The 24,501-nt window shown below is 36.4% G+C and overlaps 5 protein-coding genes across 11 annotated transcripts in view; 3 read left to right on the top strand and 2 right to left on the bottom strand.

The window, feature by feature from the left end:
- The first annotated feature begins 1,033 nt into the window (after window positions 1-1,033).
- On the top strand, window positions 1,034-4,352 carry LOC128887195 (transmembrane protein 18). Its single transcript, XM_054142820.1, has 6 exons — window positions 1,034-1,114; window positions 1,318-1,777; window positions 2,928-3,045; window positions 3,128-3,182; window positions 3,282-3,375; window positions 3,456-4,352. Exons 2-6 carry the CDS (start codon window positions 1,718-1,720, stop codon window positions 3,591-3,593), a joined length of 465 nt encoding a protein of 154 aa, XP_053998795.1. The 5' UTR covers window positions 1,034-1,114; window positions 1,318-1,717; the 3' UTR covers window positions 3,594-4,352.
- Window positions 4,353-4,878: 526 nt separating this feature from the next.
- LOC128887185 (transcription termination factor 3, mitochondrial) lies at window positions 4,879-6,557 on the top strand. Its single transcript, XM_054142797.1, has 2 exons — window positions 4,879-6,154; window positions 6,247-6,557. Exons 1-2 carry the CDS (start codon window positions 5,149-5,151, stop codon window positions 6,522-6,524), a joined length of 1,284 nt encoding a protein of 427 aa, XP_053998772.1. The 5' UTR covers window positions 4,879-5,148; the 3' UTR covers window positions 6,525-6,557.
- A 139-nt stretch (window positions 6,558-6,696) lies between these two features.
- LOC128887184 (endoplasmic reticulum-Golgi intermediate compartment protein 3) lies at window positions 6,697-11,063 on the bottom strand. Its single transcript, XM_054142796.1, has 8 exons — window positions 10,778-11,063; window positions 10,197-10,355; window positions 10,007-10,123; window positions 9,884-9,924; window positions 9,739-9,803; window positions 9,439-9,665; window positions 9,204-9,332; window positions 6,697-7,633 (listed from the first exon to the last, which is right to left on the bottom strand). The coding sequence occupies exons 1-8, from the start codon at window positions 11,037-11,039 to the stop codon at window positions 7,296-7,298; spliced, it is 1,338 nt and encodes a 445-aa protein (XP_053998771.1). The 5' UTR covers window positions 11,040-11,063; the 3' UTR covers window positions 6,697-7,295.
- LOC128887196 (reactive oxygen species modulator 1) lies at window positions 7,974-9,377 on the top strand. 4 transcript variants are annotated; one of them, XM_054142823.1, is made up of 4 exons: window positions 7,992-8,259; window positions 8,734-8,918; window positions 8,992-9,148; window positions 9,237-9,377. In XM_054142823.1, exons 2-3 carry the CDS (start codon window positions 8,788-8,790, stop codon window positions 9,098-9,100), a joined length of 240 nt encoding a protein of 79 aa, XP_053998798.1. In that variant the 5' UTR covers window positions 7,992-8,259; window positions 8,734-8,787; the 3' UTR covers window positions 9,101-9,148; window positions 9,237-9,377. The 4 variants fall into 4 exon arrangements, with proteins under 4 accessions (XP_053998799.1, XP_053998800.1, XP_053998798.1 ...); XM_054142824.1 differs by lacking the exon at window positions 9,237-9,377 and having other exon boundaries at window positions 7,974-8,259; window positions 8,771-8,918; window positions 8,992-9,192; XM_054142825.1 differs by lacking the exon at window positions 9,237-9,377 and having other exon boundaries at window positions 7,980-8,259; window positions 8,782-8,918; window positions 8,992-9,192.
- Window positions 11,064-11,562: 499 nt separating the features above from the next.
- LOC128887178 (MAGUK p55 subfamily member 2) overlaps window positions 11,563-24,501 on the bottom strand; it is a 31,495-nt gene continuing 18,556 nt past the window's right edge. For 3 of the 4 annotated variants that reach the window (XM_054142781.1, XM_054142782.1, XM_054142784.1), the window contains 6 exons: window positions 22,564-22,860; window positions 20,836-21,072; window positions 17,693-18,167; window positions 16,989-17,323; window positions 14,994-15,068; window positions 11,563-14,205 (listed from right to left, as the gene is read on the bottom strand). In XM_054142781.1, coding sequence (XP_053998756.1) covers window positions 14,029-14,205; window positions 14,994-15,068; window positions 16,989-17,323; window positions 17,693-18,167; window positions 20,836-21,072; window positions 22,564-22,860 — 1,596 coding nt within the window. In that variant the 3' untranslated portion in view covers window positions 11,563-14,028. The remainder of the gene's footprint in view (window positions 14,206-14,993; window positions 15,069-16,988; window positions 17,324-17,692; window positions 18,168-20,835; window positions 21,073-22,563; window positions 22,861-24,501) is intronic. The other variant, XM_054142783.1, reaches the window with a different exon arrangement.

The raw sequence follows: 24,501 nt of genomic DNA on the forward strand, positions 1-24,501 counted from the left end.
CGTAGCATTGTAACTTGTACGCATCTGTATTGCGCAGCACATGCCCGAGCACGTGGCTAATAAATTTGCCGAATCAGAGATTACTTTTCCCTTTCGTTCAAGTTTCTGTCAACTTTGTTTTAATAAAACATTTCGACGTTAAAAGAGTAAACAAATAACGTTCACTGTTGTTCGTTTAATTTCTCGAGTGAAATCAAAACTCATTCTTGTCGTATGTCTCATTCATATTTCTGTACGTCTGTACTATGTATGTATTCTGTACTAAAAAGTACTTTGCAAATCTTCGAGGAATATTACACCAACGTATTAGTATAATATTGCACTGGAAATATTCTGAAAGCATTCTAACAAATATTACATAAAGAAACTATGACTTTGAAGTAAATGTTAATAACATACATTAAATATTGTATTCGATTGTATAGCATTATTATCTTTGATTATTTACTTTCGCGCGTATATTTAAATGGGGGCGCCGCAATATCGAAACAATATCGACTGTTCAAGGCGATAATTCTGTTATATCAATACTGCTTTTAATACAAGTAGCGTCATCGGTGGTAAAACGATCAAGTTTTTAGTGAAGATAGTTCCCACTGTTGCTACTAAATGGCGCCACCGATACCTTTTAATCAATTATTTTATATTTTTCATAAATACATAATTAATAAATACAATTATTAGCGTTATAACACTACAATATATTACTTTAATATATTATTTAAACATTTATCTGCTTTTACATATGTACCCGGGTCTATAAGATCAGACAGCAACCTATAATCACTATTTGCAATAAACGTAACGTAAACTTGTTTTCCCTGAAAGTAACTGCAATTTAAATATAATTAAATAATAAGAACATGTGTTAATTTATGAAATTTATCATTTTTACGACTAGAATAGACCCTTTAGTCAGTGACGCTATTTAGTAGCAACAGTAGGAACTATTTTTACTACAAACTTGAGTGTTTTCCCACCGATGGCACCACTAGTACTAAAACCTACTGTATTCGTATAATTCAGTGATAGGCTGCTATCAGGTAGTGGTTGCTTTCTGAGATGGACCTTATCAGGGAAGTCATTAGCTCCAGGACTAATCAGACCATTCCATGTAACCTATATTAATATATTTATAACATATCTTGCTGCAGACCAGTGATGGGCAAAACCCTTCGTTTCGAATAAATCCGAAGTTTGCTGATATGTTTGTCTCGTTTCCTCTTTTGAAAATATTCCAAAGAAAGAAACAAGACAAACATATGGGCAAACTTCGGATTTATTCGAAGCCTAGGATTTTGCCCATCTCCGTTGCAGACGCACGAATGTTTGACCGCGCAAGAATTTCGCTAAACGTTATCGACGACTAACGAGAATCGATTGTCGTTCTCGGACCTCTAGCGGTGACTTCCGTAAGACAAATCGCTGCGTGCAGTCGAAACGTGTTAATCCTGTGAAATTCCATAAAATCGCGTGTGCGTACGACGAGAAAGACGAAGACAACGCGAAAGGAGTGAGTGAGAACGTTTGCCACTGCGATATTTGTTTTTCATTGTGTGTCGCCGCGTACGCGGCATTTAACGTCTGTGTCTCATTGGTGACTATCGTACGTTTTATCGGTGAAAATCAGCCAGCGGAAGGGCGCTGCGGCCCGAATTTTCATTTATCGGATGTGCAGTTTCCTTCAGTACGGTTCGCGAGTTTGGTCAGTGATACTATGTCGGACGAGGACCAATTGAAGTCTACGATTGACGGTATTCTGCCGTTCTTGCAAAGCGTGAGTGTTTCTTTTCCTTCTTTTCGCGACGCTACGCTGACGTTCCTCTTCGTTGCTCATCGACCACTGGCGGTTGTTCCTCGACTTTTCGTTACAACGAGCTGGGAAACGAAAGAATTATCTTCCTTTCTCCCCTCTCGTTTTCGGCAACTTTCATTTTCGGCACAGCCGGCGAAAATGTGCCAATGTGACACAGAAATGGGCAGAATTATGATCGAATAATAGACAGTGAATAAAAACTCCGTACTGCGATTTATTCGTAACGCGATGTCGGTGATGTGATCACGCTTGTTTTGGAACGAATTATCCCAATTGTCACATTCGAATCGGTCATTTCATTTAATTCGCGTAATTGGATGATTGTTTTAGATTTTTTAAACGTACCGTGGATGACTCGATCTAAACAGTCGAAAATGTTGCACGGATTAAATAAAACTCTCGATACGGCTGCTAGATGCATAGTTTATTCGCAACGTTAATTCGATTAAACAGTTAGCCGGATAATCTGTCTATTCGTTTGATGGAAAATGCGATTTGATTGCATAATTCATATTGCACATTTATTCAGCAAATAACGTATTAAGAGTTGTTTATCTTAGATTTAGATATGGATTTTGCCCATCTCGCACTAGCACGCGTGTCAATTTTTTTCGGCCCGCATATTAGAGATATTTGGCTCATGACGCCGTATCCATGAATTCGGTTTCGATAATTAACATTCACCAGAAATGTCGAATACAAACATTGAAATGGTATTTCGACTCTATTTTCGGTGCACGTCGTCAATTCATCCCACGGCACTATTTCGTTCTGTCATTCTGGAAATTTCGAGAACTGCTCGTTTTTTTAAAAATCAATCTCTTTTGGTTAATGTTATTTTCCATTGAGTATGATTTTGCAATATTTTCAATGCTAAAAATGATCGCGAGGAAGTTACGATGCATTATACGATGTTTTAAGTATAATTTATTTATGAGTATTAAAATGCATTCTTCAGTGTACAGTAAACATTGTAGAGTGTAGTTTTTTAAATAAATGTAATCCTAACATATTTGCATCTTTGTCAATCCACAACATTTCTATTTCATTCTGTAATATCACTGTGGAGGAAATATCAAAAGGACCTGGATTAAATAACAAATTATTGCAGATCGAATGGAGAGACCCATGGCTTGCTCTGTTATTGACTTTCCATATTGCAGTCACAATGACTGCATTAATGACACGAAACCATGCTAATTTTCAAATTATGTTATTCCTCGCTCTATGTAAGTGAATTTATATTGATAAATGATCAATTGTTAAGCACTGATTAATTAATATTCTTATATTTATATGACTGTGTTTCAGTACTCTTGGTATATTTTTCTGAAAGTATTAACGAAGTTGCTGCATCTAATTGGATGTAAGTACTTAATGTATAAAAATATAGAAACATAAGATATATGAATATTAAAATAATGAATCAATAATACGTTTAATAACATTTATAAAATTTCAATAGGCTGTTTTCAAGACAACAGTATTTTGACTCTAACGGACTCTTCATATCAATTGTATTTTCTGTGCCTATTTTGGTGAATTGTATGATAATGATTGTAAGTAGATAGAAAGTTACATAAGAAGGCTAAATATATCGATTAATGTATTCCTTTTTGTTATCGTGTTATATTTTTAGGCTAGCTGGCTTTATCAATCCAGTCAATTAATGACCAGTTTGAAAAGAGCCCAGTTGAGACAACAAGCAAGAAATCGACAAATAGAAGATGAATCCATGAATGTGAATGGCACTGTTGTAAGGGAGAAGCAGGAATAACGTTTCTAGTCAAATGACAAGAAGTGTTAAAACAAAAAATGAGAATGTACATTACCAAAATACCAAGCACTAGCTTGTTTTTTCCACAAATAGAGTGGTATATCACGGCATTATAATATTCAGCAAATGTTATTCAAGAGTGATAGCATTCTCTAAAAAGCTACTGCCGACATAGTCAGTACTGTAATTCATATTGAAGTTGACTAGTTAAACTGTCGGTAAGCTGTACTTCCAAACTCGTACCGTACATGTACGTGTATTATATGATGTAATTAATTAGAATGCAAGTGTGAAATTTTAAAAATAATTTATTCCATAATTAATTGAGTACTCGAATGCGAGAACCATGAAAAATGATGTAATCTATAAAAGGATATTATCTTATATTAAGGTACATTCCGACATTCTCTGCTTTTATTTTAATGTTAAAATATTCATTACAACTCAAAGTGTTCTTAACACATTACCAGTGTACTTACTAATGTAACATGTATCGCTTCTCGAAAAAAAATTGATATAAAAACACGGCATAATTAGATAATTATGGTTTTAGGTACATATGTATGTGTGCATATATGCGTGAATGAGTATACATTTTTCAGAAAGAATTACTATTTCGATCACGGAGTATTGCGCGTGTATTTGCAACCAGTCAGGCATCCTTAAGTTGTATATTTGTGTAAATCAAAGAACATTTTCTTGCCGTCGTATTTAATGCGTGACTAATCAATTTAAGTAATAAAATATTTCTTCTTAAAACTGTGCTATGTTTTTTTACCTTTCATGCGTTATATATTGAATTTTTACACATAACAAAATACGCGCGTTTTTTAAATCATGGTTTGTGAATCCCTAGGGGTCTGTGAAAAATAATTATTCCCATAGTGTTTCATTATTATTACTACTTAGAACATCAAACAAATTTTTCCCAGCCGCGAACTTTCGAATTGGTGTCTTATAACTTCACACTTTCTAAGTTCCATAATTTTAAGCTGTTTCCAGCGCTACTTAACTTGTGTTCTACTGCGTGATTTGCCGCATTTCTGCGTTTTCAAGTGTTTCACAGTCGTGATTTTAAATAGTGACCACTACTAACCATACAGATATATTTGATATTATTTATTACAGTTATTCTTTATTTTTAATAATTCTATACTACCGATTATTACCGACGTTTGACTTGACCGCCACGGAAATTCATAGTGTAGTGGCGGAGGTTACTAAGGCGTTTCTGGTATAAAGTGTAGCGTTTACTAGCGCTACCTACAAATTGGACGCTAACTAAAAACATGGATTCAACATTTGTGTTGGAACTTTCGACTTTCTAGAAAACAGTGGAAAACAGGTATCGTACTCAACATCGAAACATATATAATGTTGGAGTTTCATCTCTATAGAAGTACTCTGTCTGGACTAGTATACTATAGTGTACAAATTGGCCAAAATATAACAATGCGTAGAAGTGACTAAAACTTACGATCGTTAGTTACTATTTACCTTTTTTCCAGAGGTATACATTTTATGATTTCAATCATAGTAGCATAAAAGTGAGAACATGATACATCTGCAAACACGTATACTTTTACGCATATTGCGTGAAAGAATTGGTGAAATCAGAAATTATTGTTCTCGAGATAGTTTTGAGAAAGTGTGCTTCGACCGTTATGAAAACAAACGTTTTAAATCGGCAAATGACATTTTTGGAGGTTGCACAATCGCTGAATTTAGTGACACGGAGAAAAATACTCCTCCTGTAAAGAACAGTGTAAATAATGAAAATAGTGCTGTCAATGATGAAGAGAAAGCGCTATCAAATGTGTTGAATATCTGGGATGATAATGTTCCTAAAACTAAATTCAATAAGAAACCAATAAAATTATTAAGTGAAATCAAAAGTCCACAAGCTTTTACATTGACATACCAAAAGATAGATAATGTTAATAATGGTTTACCAGGCCCTCTGGATCTCTGCACTGAAGATCTTTCTCATGTTGGACCTTACATGACTCCAACTTTCAATTTTGCAAAATTTGCTGATAAATCTGATACAATTCAAAAACTGGTTGAATTAGGAGTGAAGTTATACAAATTAGAAGAAGACAAGGCTGTAGTAGAAATGATCATGAGCTTAGATTTTGATAGAGACATAAAACCATATATAAGATTTTTGAATGATTGTGGCGTGCAGGCAGAAAACCTTGGTCATTTTATCACTAATTATCCTAAAATTTTCAAAGAGGATATGGACTCTCTTTATACAAGAATTAGATATTTAAGAGCTCATCGTTTTACTCCTGAGATGGTAGGAGTAATAGTCAACAGAAATCCTTTATGGCTATCGTTCTCAGTGAAAGAAATAGACAGCAAATTAAGTTATTTTCAACATAATTTCAAACTGACAGGTTCTAACATAAGAAAATTAACTGTAAAACACCCTCGTCTTATAACATACAACATGCAACATATAAGAGAAAATACTTTCGCCGTAAAAGAGGAAATGGGCTTTAGTAAAGATGAAACAAAGCATATTTTGCTTACAGCACCTCGTGTGTGGACTTCTGGTAAACATTAAAAAATTAAGATAAGAATCACATATCAGGATTTAATATTTGCGTGATTTACTTACACAAAACATTGTTTATTTTTATTTTAGCCAGGAGCAGGATAGTAGACACTTTTGATTATGCTCATAATGAAATGAAATTATCACATGAGACTATATCTAAGCAACCACTGGTATTAACGTGTAGAGCAATAAGGCTCAAGCAACGGCATAAATTTCTAGAAGAATTAAAGAGGAACCAGTACGATCCTACAAAACCATTGTATGTGTCATTAATGGATCTGATTAATGGCACTGACATTGAATTTTGTACAAATGTAGCAAAATCTTCTATCCACTTGTATAATATGTTTCTAAAGACATTATAAGTTGTATATTTCAATAAATATGTACATTGATAATTTTTCTTTTTTTTTTAGCAGTATAATCTTTATTGTGTACATATTTTTCTTTTAAATATTAGAGTTTCTTAGATACATCTATAGGTCTTTATATACAGATTTTTATATCTTACACACAAAAGAGTTTAATCTTCCAAGACAATATAAAAAATTAGGAAATGCTTTAAAGTATGTAGATTTTATCAGTGTTTCTTAAACCTGACTTTTCCATGAGATGTTTCCCTTTTTTATGTATTTTACAATGTATTCAAAACAAATATACATGTTCTAAAATTTGTAAATGCATTTGAATGGTACTTTTCAGTTAAAATTAATAATATGGAATAATGTTGCTTAAAAATTAAACGAGGGATGTCGTACACACTTATGGAAATCACTCTTAGGTTTAATTCTATATTTAGTTTGTTTTAGTATTTAACCAAATTAATAAAGACTTGTTCATAAAGCATGTGGCGTAAAACGACATTAAAAATTGTAAAATCTTACTACATGAATATTTTTTTTTTCTTATATGTTTCTTTTTCATTTTTCAGACCCTACGAATACCTATGGGTCTATGGATCACAGATTGAGAAACACTGGTTTAAATAATTACGTCAGGCCCTGGTGTTTAGTAAAATGCAGTCAGTTATTAATCCAAGATACCTTACAATATACACGCACAACTCGATTCATTACACATCGCGAAACCTTTCGACCTTCTTTAATACTTTTCATATCTATTGATCTATCTAGACTTTAGTTGTATTTTCCTAGTTCTATCTTTTTCTGTATCGCTCTGACCGAATGATATAACAACGAGTCGATTAATCCGGCGACCGTGAATACACCACCAATGATCGCGCATGTGTTCGTCGCAAAATGGCCGAATGATTTCGCTTTTTCCGTGTATTTTACCATCAACGGACTCAGTTCGTAGCTAAAGAATATTCCGGGCATTCCTGATTCGCCGCTGAACATCGACAGCTGTCTGGAATGTCGTGTCACAGAGAATTGATTTGTCAGTAACGTCGAACCATCGTCGCGAACGTAGGTTGTAGGGACAATTTTTATATAATGATAAAACATCATCGCTCCTGAAAAATAGAACCAAAATTGATGAACTTTACGAACATGATCAGTGTCGAGAAACGATTCGTTTTTTCACATTCTTCTTTGCAATAACTATAAAATAATTGAAAATAGAAAAAATAAAATAAAATGATAAGAAAAAATGATTGATGATTATATAGGATAAGTGAAGATGAACACATTAAAATTTCAAATAATTCTTTCATGGGGAAAACAGAAAATCTAAGGCATATTTGTCAATTTTCTGGGAAAAAAAAAACAATGAAACGTTCACGTAGAGCTTCAACTGAAATGGCAAGTGTCAATACGCAAAAGAAAAGAATTCGACAATTTAACTATTTTAACTGGTTAAAATTGGAAGTCAAAGAATTGTGGATAAATCTTGCGTAACAGTTTAAAGTTAGCGATTTGTAGTTTGAATTGCCCGCCGTTGAGAAAGATGTCACAGGGAACGGAAGCACTGGTCTTTTTCGTATAAAAGGAACTTAATATGGCGCCTTTTTCTGCATGATTCTGTTGGTGCAATGTGTTGAACGATTTTCGTGCAAAGGATTTATGAATCGTAATATAAAGAAAGTACAACGAGACGGGAGATACGATATAAAAGTTTAGAACGACGGGTGTTTAGACTGTGAGTGATGTTAATCATAAATGATATTAATAAATTCGTTCGTACGCGAAGAAAATAAGATTTATTCGAATCAAGTTTTAAATAGATAGTAAAAATCTTTTATATTGGATCAATTGTGCCCTATGAATTCCGTTTCAAGTGATATACAAAACATTAGATTTACTTTTTATATCCGTGAAAAAAAAACTGGAATTCATTTACCGGTTATAGTACACCAAATAGGTTAACCTCTTCGTACCTTTAACTAGATTCAGTGAATATACATATATTTTTTTATATACATCGATCTATTTTGTTGTACATGTCATTGGAATAGAAAACATTTAAAAAAATATATAATTTAAACTGTTTAATCATGAGTGTTTTATCATTGTACTGTAAAATGCCACTGAACATTAAAAGGAAAATTACCCAGCTGCTTTTATAAAAATAAATATTGTCTGAAAGTGGTATATCTTAAAAATCATGTTGCAGACACGAAGAAGTAATAACATATATTGTTATCCAAAAGTATATTCGTAGATTAAAATGCCAGTCGTACCAGGAGGAATGTATCAACAGGGTCCCTCGTGTTGGGACAGGATGAAAATGGGTTTTATGATTGGTTTCTGTGTTGGTATGGCATCCGGTGCCCTATTTGGAGGATTTTCTGCGCTTAGGTATATATTTATCTACCATAAGTAAATTCATAGGATACTTTAATTCAGGAAATAATCGAATGTTTATTGTCAGATACGGATTAAGAGGGAGGGAACTGATCAACAATGTTGGGAAAGTGATGCTTCAAGGTGGTGGAACTTTTGGTACATTCATGGCCATTGGAACTGGGATACGATGCTAGTACTTGAAAACTGTTATGTTCAAACTTTAGGACACAAAGGATTGTAATGCAAGTGCACTTTGTTGATTTCTTAATAAAATATTTCTAAGGAGTATGGACATACCATCAGTTGCAGTTACAGTCATGCCATCCATAGGATTTCTTTTTCCTGGAATGTTCAGCCCAAAACTTAAGTGACGAATCTTGTGGGTCATATTGAATTGAGTTGATCTGTATGGCTGAACGTCGTGCACTGTGTACAATATTAAAAGTATTATAATGCTACTAGATAGTATGCATTAGAAACTTTGGAGTTTCTTTCAGTTTGAGTAAGGTGATGCAATATATTCTGAACTTACCATGAACATGATTAACAGAGAAGCTATTACCAGGTGCAATATGGAAACTTCCTCCTACTCTATTTACTTCCATGTAACCATAGATTTGACACCCTTGGGTAAAGGCAGTTTTCATTTTTTCTAGTGATTTATCATTTTGACATTGTTTTATTTTTGCTGGATCAGAAGGTGGTGCCCAATTTTTAAGTCTGTATGCTTCCCTTACATCTTCACAAGTGTTACAACACCTATAGGGTCAATTTATTTATTTGTATTCACATTTTCCATAAAATATATTTATAAATTTTTGTAATATCGTACTGAATCGTTTCGCTGGCAGCCCCGTAACAATCCCCGCATTCTTTAACAGTAGTACTTTCAACTGTCTGTAAAAGATAGTGAAATTTAAAATAGAACATTAACTAAGAAAGTTGAAATATACAACAATGACAGGTAATTTAATTACCTTTTCTGTTGTTTCTTTAAGTGCTTTTGTGTTAGTAATATCTACAATAAAATGAAGAAGATAATATATTTTAATTTCATGTTATTTCCTTCAAATTTTAGTTTCTTATGATCATTCACACACCTGTTTTCTGTGGTTCTTCTATAGGTTTTTCATTTAAATCTAGACGTCGTTTAAACATATTATGTTCTATTTGCAAATGTTGTTCACCAGTTATATCCATGGCATCTATCGATAAAACTGAAATGCATTTAATTTAATACATTTGTCCCTGTTACCGATTATAAACAATTAATATTAAATAATCACTTACGATCACAAGATATCATAGGAACTATTATATCCAAGTTTATTTTTAATTTAGAACCCCTTGATGTATCTACAAACAGTTCTTCGCTCAGGGTAGGTGTAAGATAATAATTTACTTCGGATAGAAACAAAATGCCCATGATAATGGTGCTAATAATCGTCACTGAAATCACACATGGTGTGCACGGTAAATGTATGAAGGTTATAAACTTTATTTACGATTGATCAAACGTAAATAAGCATTGAAAAATCGGAGGCCTTAACGAAAGTGTTGTTCGGAAACTAAAGCAATGCTCCAGAAAATGATTCTGGGCAACAGTTGGTCATTTTAAAATACGATGGATCAACGAAATATACGAGTTTTATTTAAGAATGGTTAAATTTAAGGTTAGTCGCGTTTGGTCAACGTGACACGCTGACTTCAAAGCAAGGTTTAAAAGTGCGATGAAAAATCATTCAAGGACCCTTCAGTTCCACAACTTTCTCAGAAAACTATTATAACCACGGATAAAGTTATTAACAGGCATGTGTCGATACAATTGACAGGCGGTACTCGTGTAAATGTTGACAACAGAATCACTTTACCGACGGCACCAGTAAAAGTTCGCACGAGAATGTCCGCTTCTTCGCGCACTTTCGGGTGGACATCCAGTTGTCGCAATATTTGCATATTTAATCGACTAAATGAACACGTTGATACTGACAGAAACCGTGCCCAAATTATTCTCGGCGTGCTGACTTTTTCCCGCAACTCATACGTGACAACACGACAAACCCGGAAATGTGGCAGACGGCAGAACGTTATTGGTTGATCTCGGCGCACCGAGTGCATCCAACGACCAATCATCTTCGAGTTCGTTGATCAAGTTCTTTTAAATTTGTGTCTATCGAGGGGACATCGCTCTCTCTTTTAATCGAAAAAACAACTTTCGATGCAATGTTTGGAATTAATTTGAAGCATTAAAAGCATCATTATGTTCGTACGTACATTTCTTCTCAAATTTTACGATGCATATTCTGGCCATGTTATTTGTTTTTGAAAAAAATATTACAGCATATGCTGGTACATTGTAATCATTTAGAACAGTCACGTAGAAGAACGACCTTAGAATTGTTCCACAGTTATGCAAATATTGATATTTACTTAAAAGTAATCGGCGACAAACGGGTTTCAGATAAGATTAAACGACTACCTAGCACTCGTATGTGGATTTCCACAGAAACAAGCTTGTTCGTTCAGTTCTCAACTGGAAAACATTAATTGACCAAAACTTTTATTTCTTCTGAAGGGAATTAAGGTCTTCCAAGAAGTCTGGAAACTATTGGATTAGGGACAATGGGGTTCAAGAGGTCGATGCAAATTCGTAACAAACGCTCGATAAACTTTATTCTTCCGTATGTGACGCGGCAGGATCAGGACCTGAAAGTCCTTACAGCGCGTACAGAAACTTTGCAACTGACGTGCGTTACCATGTGCATACGTGGTCAGAAGATTAGAAAAAAATCTCGCGTGTTATTCGTCGTGTCTCTTACGTAAAATTCTCGTTTGTATAAAAGTGCGACATGTAATTTTTCGGTCACCCATATTTTTCGTCATAAATTCACCGTTCCTCGATGATACCGTTTGCAATTTTTAGTGATATTACCTTATACTATCACACTACTATCCATCAAGTTTCAAAAGAATCCGTTGAGTTTGGGAGGACTTATAAATATTTTTCGAAAATTCGGAGTGACACAATTTTACGATCACTTCATACAATGTGTATTATTTTGATGAAAATTTATTTTTATTGAAAACAACTAAATATAAGACAAAAGGATAGTTAGTGATGTCCACATGATCTTTTAACACATTTTTCATTTGAAACGATCGTAGAGTTGTCACTCCGAACTTTCGAAAAATATTTATAAGTCCTGCAACACTCAACGGATTCTTTTGAAACTCGGTGGGTAGTGGCGCGATAGTATGAGGTAATATCACGAAAAATTGTAAACGATATCATTGAGAAACGACGAATTTATGATAAAAAAAACATGGATGACCGTAAAATTGTATGTCGTACTGTATAAGACAAATCTCGTCGTCGACATAGTAGGTCTTCGCGCGTGAGCCCTCGAAGGGCAACGCTATTAAGGCACTCTATGCCAGGAATACGTTCAGCGTGCACGAGCGGTACATGAAGTACGAAGTACGTAATTATTCGTATGTATCTATAAAAGAACTGAAGTATCGCTTACGGTAAATAAATGCGCATAAATATGTGCTGGCTCGTGGTTCGAGGGAAATTAAAACTAGGTGTACCCTAAAATTAATTGGACGGCGGTCTAATGCTTACTTTATCGGCCCGTTCTCTTTTATTGATCTGATAGAATTTCTTCGATGAAAGTGTGAAGTATTCTGTTTGGAAAACTTATTGTTAGTTTGATTCGTGTTCTCTACTTTTAGGCGTCGCTTGTATTAGGCTTTTTACTATTTGTTTAATGATTTTGTGATGTATTATTTTTTTTCCTTCGACAGGGCCCTCTCCAGGTGTCCCTAATATGTAATTTGGAGATCTGGGATGTGTCCCAACTATTTTATGAAATGATCTTACAATTTACTTGAGTAATGATTTTTAAACTTCAAACCTTTCATTGGCAATGAATAAAGCTACACGAAGAACTCTATCAAATTAGAAATAAAATTGAAATGAAATTTCATAAAAGATTTCTCAGAAATTAATCTATTCGTGACATACAATCAATGAATAAAATCGTAAGAACTGGATGTCGAGGAAACACTCATGCAAAAATTCCCGTTATTTCCTAAACGGGAGGACACACTCTATTGTCTATGGTCCTTAAAAAGAAAATTGCCGAATTTTGGCGGGAGAACGGGTCGTTTGGTAAACCTAAAACAAAATAACGTAAATGCTATGATTGTACTTGCTAGAAACGGCAATGAAGAGGTCGCCTCTCGGACAATCTCGACGACCTTCATAGCCAGAGTGTTTCTCCAAACAGAAAATACGGGAACACAGTCAAAATCATGGTGCAAACTTTCGTTTAAAGAAAACTCGTGAACTCGTTCGTTGAGCGTACCGTTGAATTAAAATATCTATACACTCAATCGAGACAATATACAACACACTAAACTCTCTCTATACATGTAGCACGACCACAGAATCGTTGTGTCGCACGACAGTACAGTGCTGAAAACACAATGGCGATGACGATACACTCAACTTCGAGTTCAACGAGCCAATACGGCTACAAAGGTCGCGTTTGCGTGCAGGCCCTATCACGGGGGGTTCTCACACTTTCAGGGACCTCGAGTTCGTGATGATAATTAACAAATTTGTATGTGTCCTTACAATCAGTTCATAGTTCATATCAGTTCAAGGGAAAATACCACTGCTTTTCGTTCCGAATCTGTTAAATAGGATTAACCTATATTGATCTGTTTATCGACAGAGTGCTCTATTTTACCAGCACAGTGTCTTATCGACAGGCGGTTCTACATTACCGAGTCTTATCGGCAGAGCGCTCTATCTTATCTGCCAAACGAATCCTGCTTTAACTGACAAACACAAGAATGAAACGCAGTAACATTCCTTCTTGTACCGAAATTATTAATTATTAGGCAACAAACGAGGCTCCTTTTTATCATACTAGGGAATTCTGAGAGGCGTACAAAGATCTCTGAGTGTCCCAGGCCTGTCTCGATCTTCGAGAGGCCCTGGCCGCGTGTTCCCCAGACAGTTATGATTCGTTTGCTTGTTTCCCGTTAAACACGGCGAGTATAGTCTGCGACACCTGGAACCACATCCTCGTCGAGGTGACCCAGATCGTGATTAGTAGATCCAATTCACTGGTACCCATTGATGCTCGGTGGCCAATGCGTCTAACGCTGCGATCACCTGTCTGAATGCGTTGTCGAAGTCCTCGTTCACTATCACCATGTCTATGTATTTTTCATAGGCACGCTGCAGAGCTGCGGACTCCTCCAGTGTGGTCTTCATATCGTCCTCCTGTTAGTCGGAATAGACATTAACATTTCGATGACTCGTACTTTGGTTTTATGATGTAGAGTGAGATCTCAGGTGCATTTCAATTAAAAAGTGACCGTCACGTGTGCAGTGATTTTTGTACAGTTGGATTGGTGCTGGCTCGGGAATGATTTTGTAATTAAAACAAATATTAATTATCGTTTGTTATATTAAAAAGATGATTTAGGAGAACGGAGAGTAATATTCTTCGGTAGAACAGCTCACAAAAATATCGTGTTTAATTTAAAATGGAAACACTTTATTTTATAAAATTCCATCACAACTGATACTGCTCCATTCATAAGTTTTTATTCTTTGGTGTTCGATATTTGGTTAGTAAGGGACACTAAAATTCAGTTTCATCGTTGAGTAGAAAATACATAATTTCGTTAATTATTGATGCGTTTACTATTCCACTTTGGTAGATGAACAAACTTGTCTGGAAATACTTATTTCTGTTAAAGTTAAGTTACGCGTTACATTACGAGATAATCAATTGTGATTGTAAATACGATTGGAAAATCAGTGAATAAGTGATCGTGCGGCATGCAAATCAATTAAATCGTGGACCAGTACTTAACTTAGTATTGCAAATACTAATACCCACGTATTTTTTAAATTGATTCGTCATAAATATTACTAAAGTGTCTAGTGGTATATTGTCCTGCGATACATTGTAATAATGGCCTACCAGCAAATTACGCTACACAACTACGGCTAATTACGCTACAACAGGAAACGAATGTAGTGAGAATTCATGCAATACAAACCTCGTACAACGATGCAATGGACTCCAGCGTCCTAGCTCGCCTCGAGCTGTACCTTATGGAACTCTGGCGGTCAAACTAGCAAAGCCAACATCAAATACATACGAAAGATTAAATAAAGAACGCTACGTAAACTGGAGGGAATGTACGTGAGCGAATAGAAATATTTGGGTAACGTAGACAACTTCTTACAGTTGGACGGTGAGAAGTTCAACGGTGGGAGCGTATAGCGAAGCTGGGTCATACTTGATCCGTGGCAAAATTCTTTTTTTGTATCAATAGCGAGGCTTGCAAAAATTAAAACCAATTTCAAGCAATTTTCCATCTATACGAATAGAGAACAAATACTTATTTATGTGAAGTTATTGTTTGGTATACTTTTGAGTATATCTTAAAATAACCATTTATTATGTTTCAATGTTTGGTATCGAGTCACTTGAGATACATATAAAATTTATTCTACACAATAAATTAATCCCAATTCTGACGTAAAATAATATGGATTACAATTGACCCAGCTCCACAAGTGAATAGTTCAAGGAATGGTACGAACGATTTAGACCAGCCTCCAGAGACAAAAGATCGCCGCAAAAATGCGATAACGTGAAAGAAACTTTCTATTGGCATCGAGCCTGCCAACAATTTGTATTTATATAAAGTTTCTGTTTCAGATCGACAAAACCTTCTCGCAGTTAGTCTGAAAATACTGAAAAACTGTAAACTGTGTCCTTCGCGATTTTGTTACGTTTCCCTTTGGATTCGTTCGCGCAAAATGGGCTACTTAAAATTCACTTTTAAATAGACTTCGTCGATTCCACAAAAGTCTTCGTCTAATTATCGCATCTTAAGAAACTCTGGGGACTGACCTAATTCCGTGGGGCAAACCAATCGTTGGATCATCGCAATGAAACGGAAGTGCATGCGATACATTTACAGTAAACTAAATTACACGCATTTATACGACGATTGCAAACAGACTGGCAAGCAGGGATTCGAAACGCTGTAATCGTTAAACGTTTGATCGTCGCGTCTGTTTTGAACGCAGCGTCTGCCACGTTCGCTCCTTTGCGAAAATTTCATCGTAAATGGGCGCCGTTTTGTTTCAGTTACTTTACTTTTTTCTAACGCGAGAACTTTTAGAACTTCGCTACCAGGAACTTTTCTCGCGACTCGCGAACGTAACATTCACGGAAACGGGTCCATACAGCGTGAAAACATCTTTGCGCTCGACGAAATAATATTTAGCAAACGTTCACGTATGCAGCGGTTAACTCTTCTTGCAACACTTTAAATCACCGATACGCAAACTTTTGGCTACCTTTCTTTTTTTTTTTTTTACTGTTTGTTTGAGTAACTTTCTAACCGGTGACGTCGTTTCTTCAAACCGACCGAATATCTCGCGCTTTGTTTGGCTGGTCGTTGAATCTCTTCGAATTCCTTGCTTTCGTTTCATCGAATATTTAACACTGTTTGGTTCTTTTATTGGAGCAGCTGTTTCGCGTTTCCGACGTGATTCCACGATGACATAACGGAGACAAGAGTTACGTTAACATTGAGGGATAAGAGGTCGTAAGATCCACTATTTGCAGTTTTAAAATTGTGTTATTTGACGTTAAAGTTGGATTCTAATAGAAGTAGAAGTGACTCGATTTTCCTTTCAAATATAAATTTATTGTATTCTTAAAAAAAATATTAACCAAGAAATAATAGAAGCTATGTTTTTAAGAATTACTTCATATAGAATAGAATATACCGAATTTTTCAGTCATGTGCAAAATGGTGCATAAAAAAAAATTATTCGCATTAAAAATCAAAGCTCGAACCATTTTTTATTCGAAGACGAACATCACCGGTTAAAAGTCCTAACTGTTGCAATAATAATCCCGAGGCAGTACGGAATAACGAAAAATTACACTCTTAGACTGCATTTTACAAAAAAAAAAAAGATGTGAAATTGTTGTATCTGTAAATGAAGTGCAACTCAGCGATCTTAATTACCGTTAAATTTCGACTGCTCGCCCCAGTGGACCTTCCAAGGTCGTACAAACACTTTAATTGTTCCATCCCTGGTGCTGCTATGAAGATGACGTACGGCATGAACTCTGTACTGTTGTGAAGGATTTTGAGGGCTGCTGGACTGCAGTCCAGGACACACATCTTCCCAGCTCTTATTAATTCGCGTACAGAGTCCAGTTTCGTCCCATACAAATGCCCACCATGCTCTCCGTACTCGAGATATCGGTGCTCTCTGATGTCCGTTTCCATCCCCTCGCGATCAGTGAACCAGTAGCTCTTGCCGTCCTCTTCGAGTACTCTAGGTGGCCGTGATGTGTCTAAATATAAACAAAAATATTAATGGTATTCGTTGCACGCTAGAAAACACTACGAATTTACTATAAAAATTATTGTATCGTAATCCTTTGATATCGGGGATATAAAGCTGATATATCAATGGAGGGATTTTGTTAACGACTTTATGTAACATCAAAGAACAAAGACAAATGGCAATGCGATGTAAATTAATTTGATGAAGATTGAATATATTTTTGTAAAATTAATGTTTATAGACAAGTTGCACAGATTATCAGAGCTCAAATTTTGGAAAGATTGAACAATTGTTGCTGACTATTGCGATTAAAAATGACTGAACTATAAAGTTTTAGAAAGACTGCATTGCTCTTCTAATTGAACATGCAACTTACATGGAACGATGGTGCCAAACTTCTCGGGGTCGCTGTTTATCAACCTGTTCTTCAGTGTTCTGCGACCAACACCTCTAGGACCAACCAGAGCCAAGGTCTTGCGTCTAAACGGTGGCATCCTGGCCACCTCTTCGTACAGAAGCAGCTCAGCTCCGTCAAATTCGCCGTTCGACTTCGACTGGTACATCTTCCTCTTCTTCTTCTTCGAGATTCTGGTGCCGCAGATGCTAATCTTGTGGACGAAGTCAGCTTCCGGTGGGACGAACGCTTTTCTCCGTTCTTCGAGTTCTAAGGATGGAATTAGACCCGGAGGACCGAGGCCTTCTCCTTCGACTCTTCGAGCTTGCCACCAGTTCGGATCGGCTTGGTCGACGATCTGCAGAACGTCGCCCTTCTGGAAGGGCAGACCGATCTCTCTGCATGGTAGCAAGGTGTCCTCCGAAGGGTCGTAGTCGAAGAGCGCCCTCATGTAACACTGCAATGGAAAATATTGATCGTAAACTTGCAAAACTAAGATACGAAGGGTGGAAGGATCGCTATTTTTAGAATTTTACACCGTGGTTGTTACCCCTTCAACCTTCCGTTCGCGTTGGGGTCATGAAATTCAAAATCCAAAATGTTACTGCCAGTCATTAGATAGCATTTTTCTCCTCTGATATTTCTGTGCATGGAACATACCCGTGTTTATTTTCGCATTAAAGTCGCGCACGAACAACGATCTAATCCTGCAAAATGATTATGCGAAGCATCTAATAATAGCTTTCTAAATTTGCGTTTTCGTCCACCGATGAAAATGGTTTAAAACAATCAATGTTTGAAGTACAGAGTTATTCATTACCTGGCAAATATAAAATGGGAAAAGTAATGGCAAACTATGGGACACCTGAACTTTTTATGTTTGAATTTCTTTTCGAATTTTTCGAAGAATCATACTTCGTAGTTTGTACAACACTTTCCGTATCTCTTATGTCAAACCTTTCGCAGATGTTCGTGTCGTGTTTGCTTTTTAAATAAATTTCTAACAATATTTTTCTCAGGATTTGCTTTACATTTCTAATTCCGCTACCTCTTTTTTTTATGCCTGTGCAAATGGCATAAATCTTTTCAGTATTCTTGCGCGTCATTTCTGCGTGCATTGTGCGGAATGTTTCTATCTTTATTTTTACTATTGCTTCTTCATCATCGAGTGTATTTTTTTTAGCCGTTCTTTCTAATCTTTATATGTCGTTTTATCTTTTTTTTTTCGAAATACCTTCTAGCCATACAATCAGTTATTTATTTTTCTCATTTTTCGGTACGTTTATCTACAATTATTTTATACATTCTCTTTAGTAGATTAACTTTAACATTTTTCGTACGATTCTTTGATAGATCGTTTGAAACATCTTTCGTCTACATTTGCACTTGCTATTGTTCGTTTCTTGCCTTGATTAAATAAATATTTACTGCAAAGTTGTGAAATTTAACGTTTCTCTGAAGATACACAGTGCTCAAATGAATTAGCAAGTGCACTCTCGTACACTTCGACTATCCTTCTACTTTCAAAGCGTGTTACCATTATTTATTTACCCGCTAAAGACACGGGAAGCGTATGCAAGACGCAAAGTGTTACTTGATTTGCTTTTTCAGCACCGACGTTATGTTCAAAACACGGCTCAACCTTGGCCAAATTTTATCATCGAGGTTGTAAAATCACGTAGTCTAAATCTAATTGCGCTAAGAGCTCGCGTTGAGTGATTCCTAGCAACCATCATTCCACGTTCCCAATGGCTGCCATTACGGTTGATCGTAAAAACTTTCAAGAGTGAGATAGATTCTATTAACCCAATCTATATTAACTTCTAATTCCATTTAAACAGAAAGCTTCGATCCTCTAAACACTTTCGATGCACACTTTAATATCTTTATAAACCAATATGAGCGTCATCTATCCAAATTTCCCCTTGCAAACAATAGTTATTTTGGTTCAAGGTTCGTTCAAGATTAATAGGGTTAAGAAAAATTAAGAATGTTCAACAATTATGGCATTTATTGCACTGCTTAACGTTCTCAATTTTAGAAAAGATTCTCAGAGTTTTTTAAAATTAAGTAGAAATATTTTTTACATGAAAAATTAAGAGCAAGGGCAATCTTGAAAACATTGTACATAACGTTTTCAAAATAAGTCATTTTTATACTTACAAATGTATAGTTATTATTTATTGCATTACGGCTTGTTCTTTATAGACACCATGCGTTAAATCACTGCAGTGATAATTCTGAATGCTTCTGCATAATTTTTGTGGTACTGTTACATTGCTCCCGCCTTCGTATCTTTGTACAGTTTTGAATGAAAACATTTTTGGTTAATTTTAGAATTTATGTTCTGAGCATGGTACGCCTTGAGATCGAAAACGATAAATAGTGCAATAAATCGTTTAATGGTTATTGACAGGTCAGACGTTTGTTTGGTGACGTGCATTTATAATTTTCTATTTTTATGTCGAGCTATTTGTTTATGAGAATAGAATATCAGAATCACGAAGATTAAAGTGGAGGTGAAAAAATAATCCTCAGGATGTATGTTATTATATTGAATAAAATAAATTTCGGTAAAATTCAAGAATTTTTTGACGATGTACAACAGACACGAAAGTGGAATTACTTGTTGTTCAAATTAATCAGGCTGTCTACAAAAATATGTCAGAATATTCAAAACGCTGTATAAGTTAGTCAGCATTAAAATTAATCTTCAAGGTGAAGTATATTAGTTCCCCCAGTACAGTGTTAACAGCCGTCAGGGGCTGTAGCTATGTTTAATTGTAGCTACAGTACGCTCAGTACGGGTTTAGCAATCCCGAGGTACCCGAGCTGTAGAGAGTCTTCCCTAATGGGAGAATTATGAAGAGAGGTTCGCAAATGCATAGTAATGTAACGCAAGAGTTAAATGAATGTAAAAACGAACAAATGTAAAACTGGCGCACTCTTATAAATAGAACTCACTCACAGTGTTGACAAAATTATGTACCTAGTATTACAGAGTTAAAATAGAGCAACAAATTCGCCATTCACTACAGCCTGCACATAAAACTGCAACGAATTTACGAACTATCGATGCCTTTCTAATGCAGAAGGATGCAACAGCGTCGTTATTAATGACTCACCGTGGATTTCAAAGAACGGTTGGCATCGATGGCTATGCCAGGCGCCAATTTCAGCGTGAGGTTCTCTTTCGCCTCTTGAATGGCCTCTTGGAGCTCCTCTGGGTTGCGAACGATTTTTCCGTTCACTTCTAGGATCACCTCGCCTGATCGGAGGAGTCCTTGCCGGGCGGCCGTGCTACCACCTAGGATCCTGGCGATTATCAAGTTGCCAGATTCGTCGACCTGCACCGTCAAACCCTGTGCATAAAGAACACGTATAAACAGTTGAGAGACGTGTGAAAATAAACGCGTCTGATGAAAGTGTATCTGTCTAATTCTGTCTACGATTGAAGACCAATATTCCCCTTATTAGTTTGAATGTTTACTACTAGATTGCTACCACCAGGATCATTTTCCTTAGTGCCATGTTTTTTTTTTTTTTGAATTCTTTAAAAGTAGAGAACTGTTCAGAAAAATAATTTTCTCTTCGTGAAGTTCTTTAGAGAACTTATCATATACATGTAACGAAATATATGAATTATCTACAACTTAAAGAATGTTGTTGCTCCATTAGAAGCCACGATTTGTTACAGAAAAATAAATACTTAATGCATCGAGATTGCTGTAGGTAACAAGAAATCGAGTCATCGGGTTTATTAACCTCCCATGGGAACGGAAAGAAAAGATCTTGTCAATTTTAATGAGAAAACAGAAATCTGGTCTGGAACGATTGACAAGAGCAAAAACAAATCAGAGAAATGTTGGAATCACGTCAAGATTTTTCTTTCACGAAGGCAGAACATAAACAAAGAGGTCATTGTGGTTTCGCGAAACCGTTTCGATTCCTCTGACTTCCTATCTACTTGTTTCTGTTTCTGGTTAGGTGAGGGACGCCAGACACACGCGATAGACGCCCGTGATTTAGAGGATTCGCGTGCTGAGTCACGACGATAATAAACGTTTCGAATTATTTACGAACAGCAAGTGGCATTTCTGTAATATCTGAATGAGAATTCTCTCACGTGACGGAATGGTAAACCTCTAAAAGCGGCTATTGAGAAAGTCGCAGTCGGAACGGTTGTTTCTTTGTTGATCGTTCGAACGTGCCTTCTCGTTCGCCACTTTCTTCGTTTGCCGGCGCTGAGCGGGTGAGTGATGGCGAGCAGAGATATAAACACGTCTCGAATGTATTCTGGAGCATTTCACGAGGAAACTTCTCACGGGACGCAGGCATTTCTAAGCTGTCAACCTCTCGTCGAAAATGGCGGGATGAAATAAACGGAAGCACAGTTGCGATGAACTCAAGACACCACGCGACTTGAAGTTCCTTTTTGGGACACACTTCTTTCGTCAGGTTGATTTTATAATCATTTTCCTTCAACCTCGATTTATCGTTTGGAAGGTTTTACAAGACGTCGAGTTTTATTATTTTTATATCGTGGAAAATACCTTCGCAATACAACCAAAATTGATTTAAATAGCTTCGTTCTTCCCGAGTAAAACAAAAAAAAAAAGAGAAACTCCGCATCTTTAATAATTACAAAGATAAAAATTCATGTATGAATACAGATTTCATTACTAATATATAAAAACTACAATGTTTAAAGGTTTACATTTTTGAAACAATTACAAATTTAGAAAAATGATGACTTAAACCCTTCCTAATTGCTCATGAACTTCAACGTATGTAAATATTGTTTAAGAGAAAAGAGCGGTTCAAGCAGAAAACGTGTTTTGTCGAAGTTTTACCAGGGGTTCGTCAGGTTGCCTCCTGAGGCCGACCATCCTGACTGCCTCCGTCCTTTCGTTGGTGGGCATCGTCGGTGGCGGTGGTTGTGGCTTCGAAGGAGCTTCCTTCCGCTCGACGACGGCGTCGTGTGTCTCTAGGAGTGCTTTCAGGTGCGATGTTCGCAGCAGCCGCGATAGTTCGCGCGCGTTTTCGTCCCTGGAGGCGCGGAGCGCGTGACAAATCTCGTCGACGATGTCACAGACGGACGAGCATACCGGTTCCACGTGGAGAGGAGGATCCTCCAGACGCTCCTGAACCTGAAACAGTCGCGAGTTGCTCAGAGGAAACTTTGGGAACTGGTTTTCGAGCGCAGCGTCTTTTGTTCGACTCGACCAACTTGTTTCAGGAGTGTCGATTCAGGTTTTTCGGAAAACATTTGGCGCGAAAGAGTCGTTCTTCGAGGATAGGCATGTTAATAGGATGGTATCCCAATTGGATTTTATGCACTGATGAGGTTTGCAAGGAGATGATCCTGCTTTTTTTGTCGCGGTTTGAATTTCTCCTCTAACGGTTTCCAAAAAAAGTTTCACCGTTCACGCTCTTCTCGAACAGACGGTATGCTTGATGAAATATTGATATTGTTACATTATTTTGTGAAATATTTTGAGGAGACGGATAGTACGTGGTTCTCATTTACCTTGCTGCATTAGTGCATAAAATACGTGCAGTTTGATGATGGTGGTGAATAGGAATACTTTTAGCCTTATTTTTTCATAAGGATGACACTAGTTGATGTTGCAGTTTGAATTATCTTGGTATCACCATTTGTACCACAAGTATCAGCGATATTTCAAGACAAAGATTTGAACTTCAACGAAATTTAATGAGAATGAAATTCCTGTCATTGAGTTGAACGAAGAATCATTCGAGATCCTATTAATTCTGATAAAATCAATTTGAATTCGTTCTGCTTGGAATTAATGACTAGTCGAAATACGCAGAGGGCAGAACTCGTGCGTTTACACACCTTGCTACCAGTTCCATTCTGTGCAATGGTGTTGGCGTATGGTCAAACCTACAAACGAGCGGCTCTGCTGTTGCCAGTTGTGAAAGTCGAAACGGGTTTCCTCGTTAAATTCACCGTACGAGAAGCCTTCGTTCCTCCTTGTTCTTCTCGTGCAACGCGAGAGAAATTGAATCTCGTAGCGTAGTCGGGTCAACGGTTTCTCGAATGCCACGCTATTCGATGGGATTCGAATTTCAATCGCGTCGGAAACTAGAAGACGCCATTTTGAACTTTCTCAGGCTTACGAGAGATTTTTACCGAGAAGCACTTGTCTTGATTGAAAATAAAACAAGTTAACTTTAATATCAACAAAGAGGAAATAAAGATCGAAGTTTACTGCTCGAGATTACATATTAGTTGATAATATTATATGTTTAATTTATTGTTACAAATTCTAATATATTACACTTTGAAGATACGAATAATTCTACTTCGAAATAGTCCATAGATGTGCAATATAATAGCAACCAAACCTCAATCACACGGTTCTGTTAAACTTCATAATAAAATGTTGCCATCTACACGATTTCCGGGAAATGGGTGTTTCTCAGAATTTGATTTCCAAGTGCTTGGTATTTTTAGCGAAACGATATTTGTGTTCTCGATTGTACCACGATGACTCTTCCCTCGATTGAAACAGAAATGACGCGAATTTTTTCTGGAGTTATCACCTACGAGTGTCGAATCAGCATTGTGCAACGACGACCCAGTGTCAACGAGGTTTGATTGGATTAGCGTGTCGACCACGTAAGGCCAGTCTACTCCACGTTCGACCAGCCAATACGCTGTTACAACAATGAACGAGTAATTACGAAAGTGGGTCGTTCTCAGCGTTGTTTCAAAGCCACCTTTGAAAATGCTTGATACCTGAATGTACCGATAGTGAACGCGA

The sequence above is a fragment of the Hylaeus anthracinus genome, unplaced genomic scaffold, assembly GCF_026225885.1.
Source record: "Hylaeus anthracinus isolate JK02 unplaced genomic scaffold, UHH_iyHylAnth1.0_haploid 11985, whole genome shotgun sequence".
Lineage (NCBI taxonomy): Eukaryota > Metazoa > Arthropoda > Insecta > Hymenoptera > Colletidae > Hylaeus > Hylaeus anthracinus.

What these genes read in the sequence shown, in the direction of transcription:
- LOC128887196 (XM_054142824.1), top strand. Translation starts at nt 8,788, where the DNA reads ATGCCAGTCGTACCAGGAGGAATGTATCAACAGGGTCCCTCGTGTTGG. An exon ending in GGAGGATTTTCTGCGCTTAG is followed by an intron (nt 8,919 to 8,991) that starts GTATATATTTAT and finishes GTTTATTGTCAG; the next exon opens with ATACGGATTAAGAGGGAGGG.
- LOC128887184 (XM_054142796.1), bottom strand. Translation starts at nt 11,039, where the DNA reads ATGATTGGTCGTTGGATGCACTCGGTGCGCCGAGATCAACCAATAACG. An exon ending in TTAAAGAAACAACAGAAAAG is followed by an intron (nt 9,804 to 9,883) that starts GTAATTAAATTA and finishes TATCTTTTACAG; the next exon opens with ACAGTTGAAAGTACTACTGT. An exon ending in GACTGTAACTGCAACTGATG is followed by an intron (nt 7,634 to 9,203) that starts GTATGTCCATAC and finishes TCTATTTTTCAG; the next exon opens with GAGCGATGATGTTTTATCAT.
- LOC128887185 (XM_054142797.1), top strand. Translation starts at nt 5,149, where the DNA reads ATGATACATCTGCAAACACGTATACTTTTACGCATATTGCGTGAAAGA. An exon ending in ACCTCGTGTGTGGACTTCTG is followed by an intron (nt 6,155 to 6,246) that starts GTAAACATTAAA and finishes TTTTTATTTTAG; the next exon opens with CCAGGAGCAGGATAGTAGAC.
- LOC128887195 (XM_054142820.1), top strand. Translation starts at nt 1,718, where the DNA reads ATGTCGGACGAGGACCAATTGAAGTCTACGATTGACGGTATTCTGCCG. An exon ending in TTCTGCCGTTCTTGCAAAGC is followed by an intron (nt 1,778 to 2,927) that starts GTGAGTGTTTCT and finishes AAATTATTGCAG; the next exon opens with ATCGAATGGAGAGACCCATG. An exon ending in GTTGCTGCATCTAATTGGAT is followed by an intron (nt 3,183 to 3,281) that starts GTAAGTACTTAA and finishes AAATTTCAATAG; the next exon opens with GCTGTTTTCAAGACAACAGT.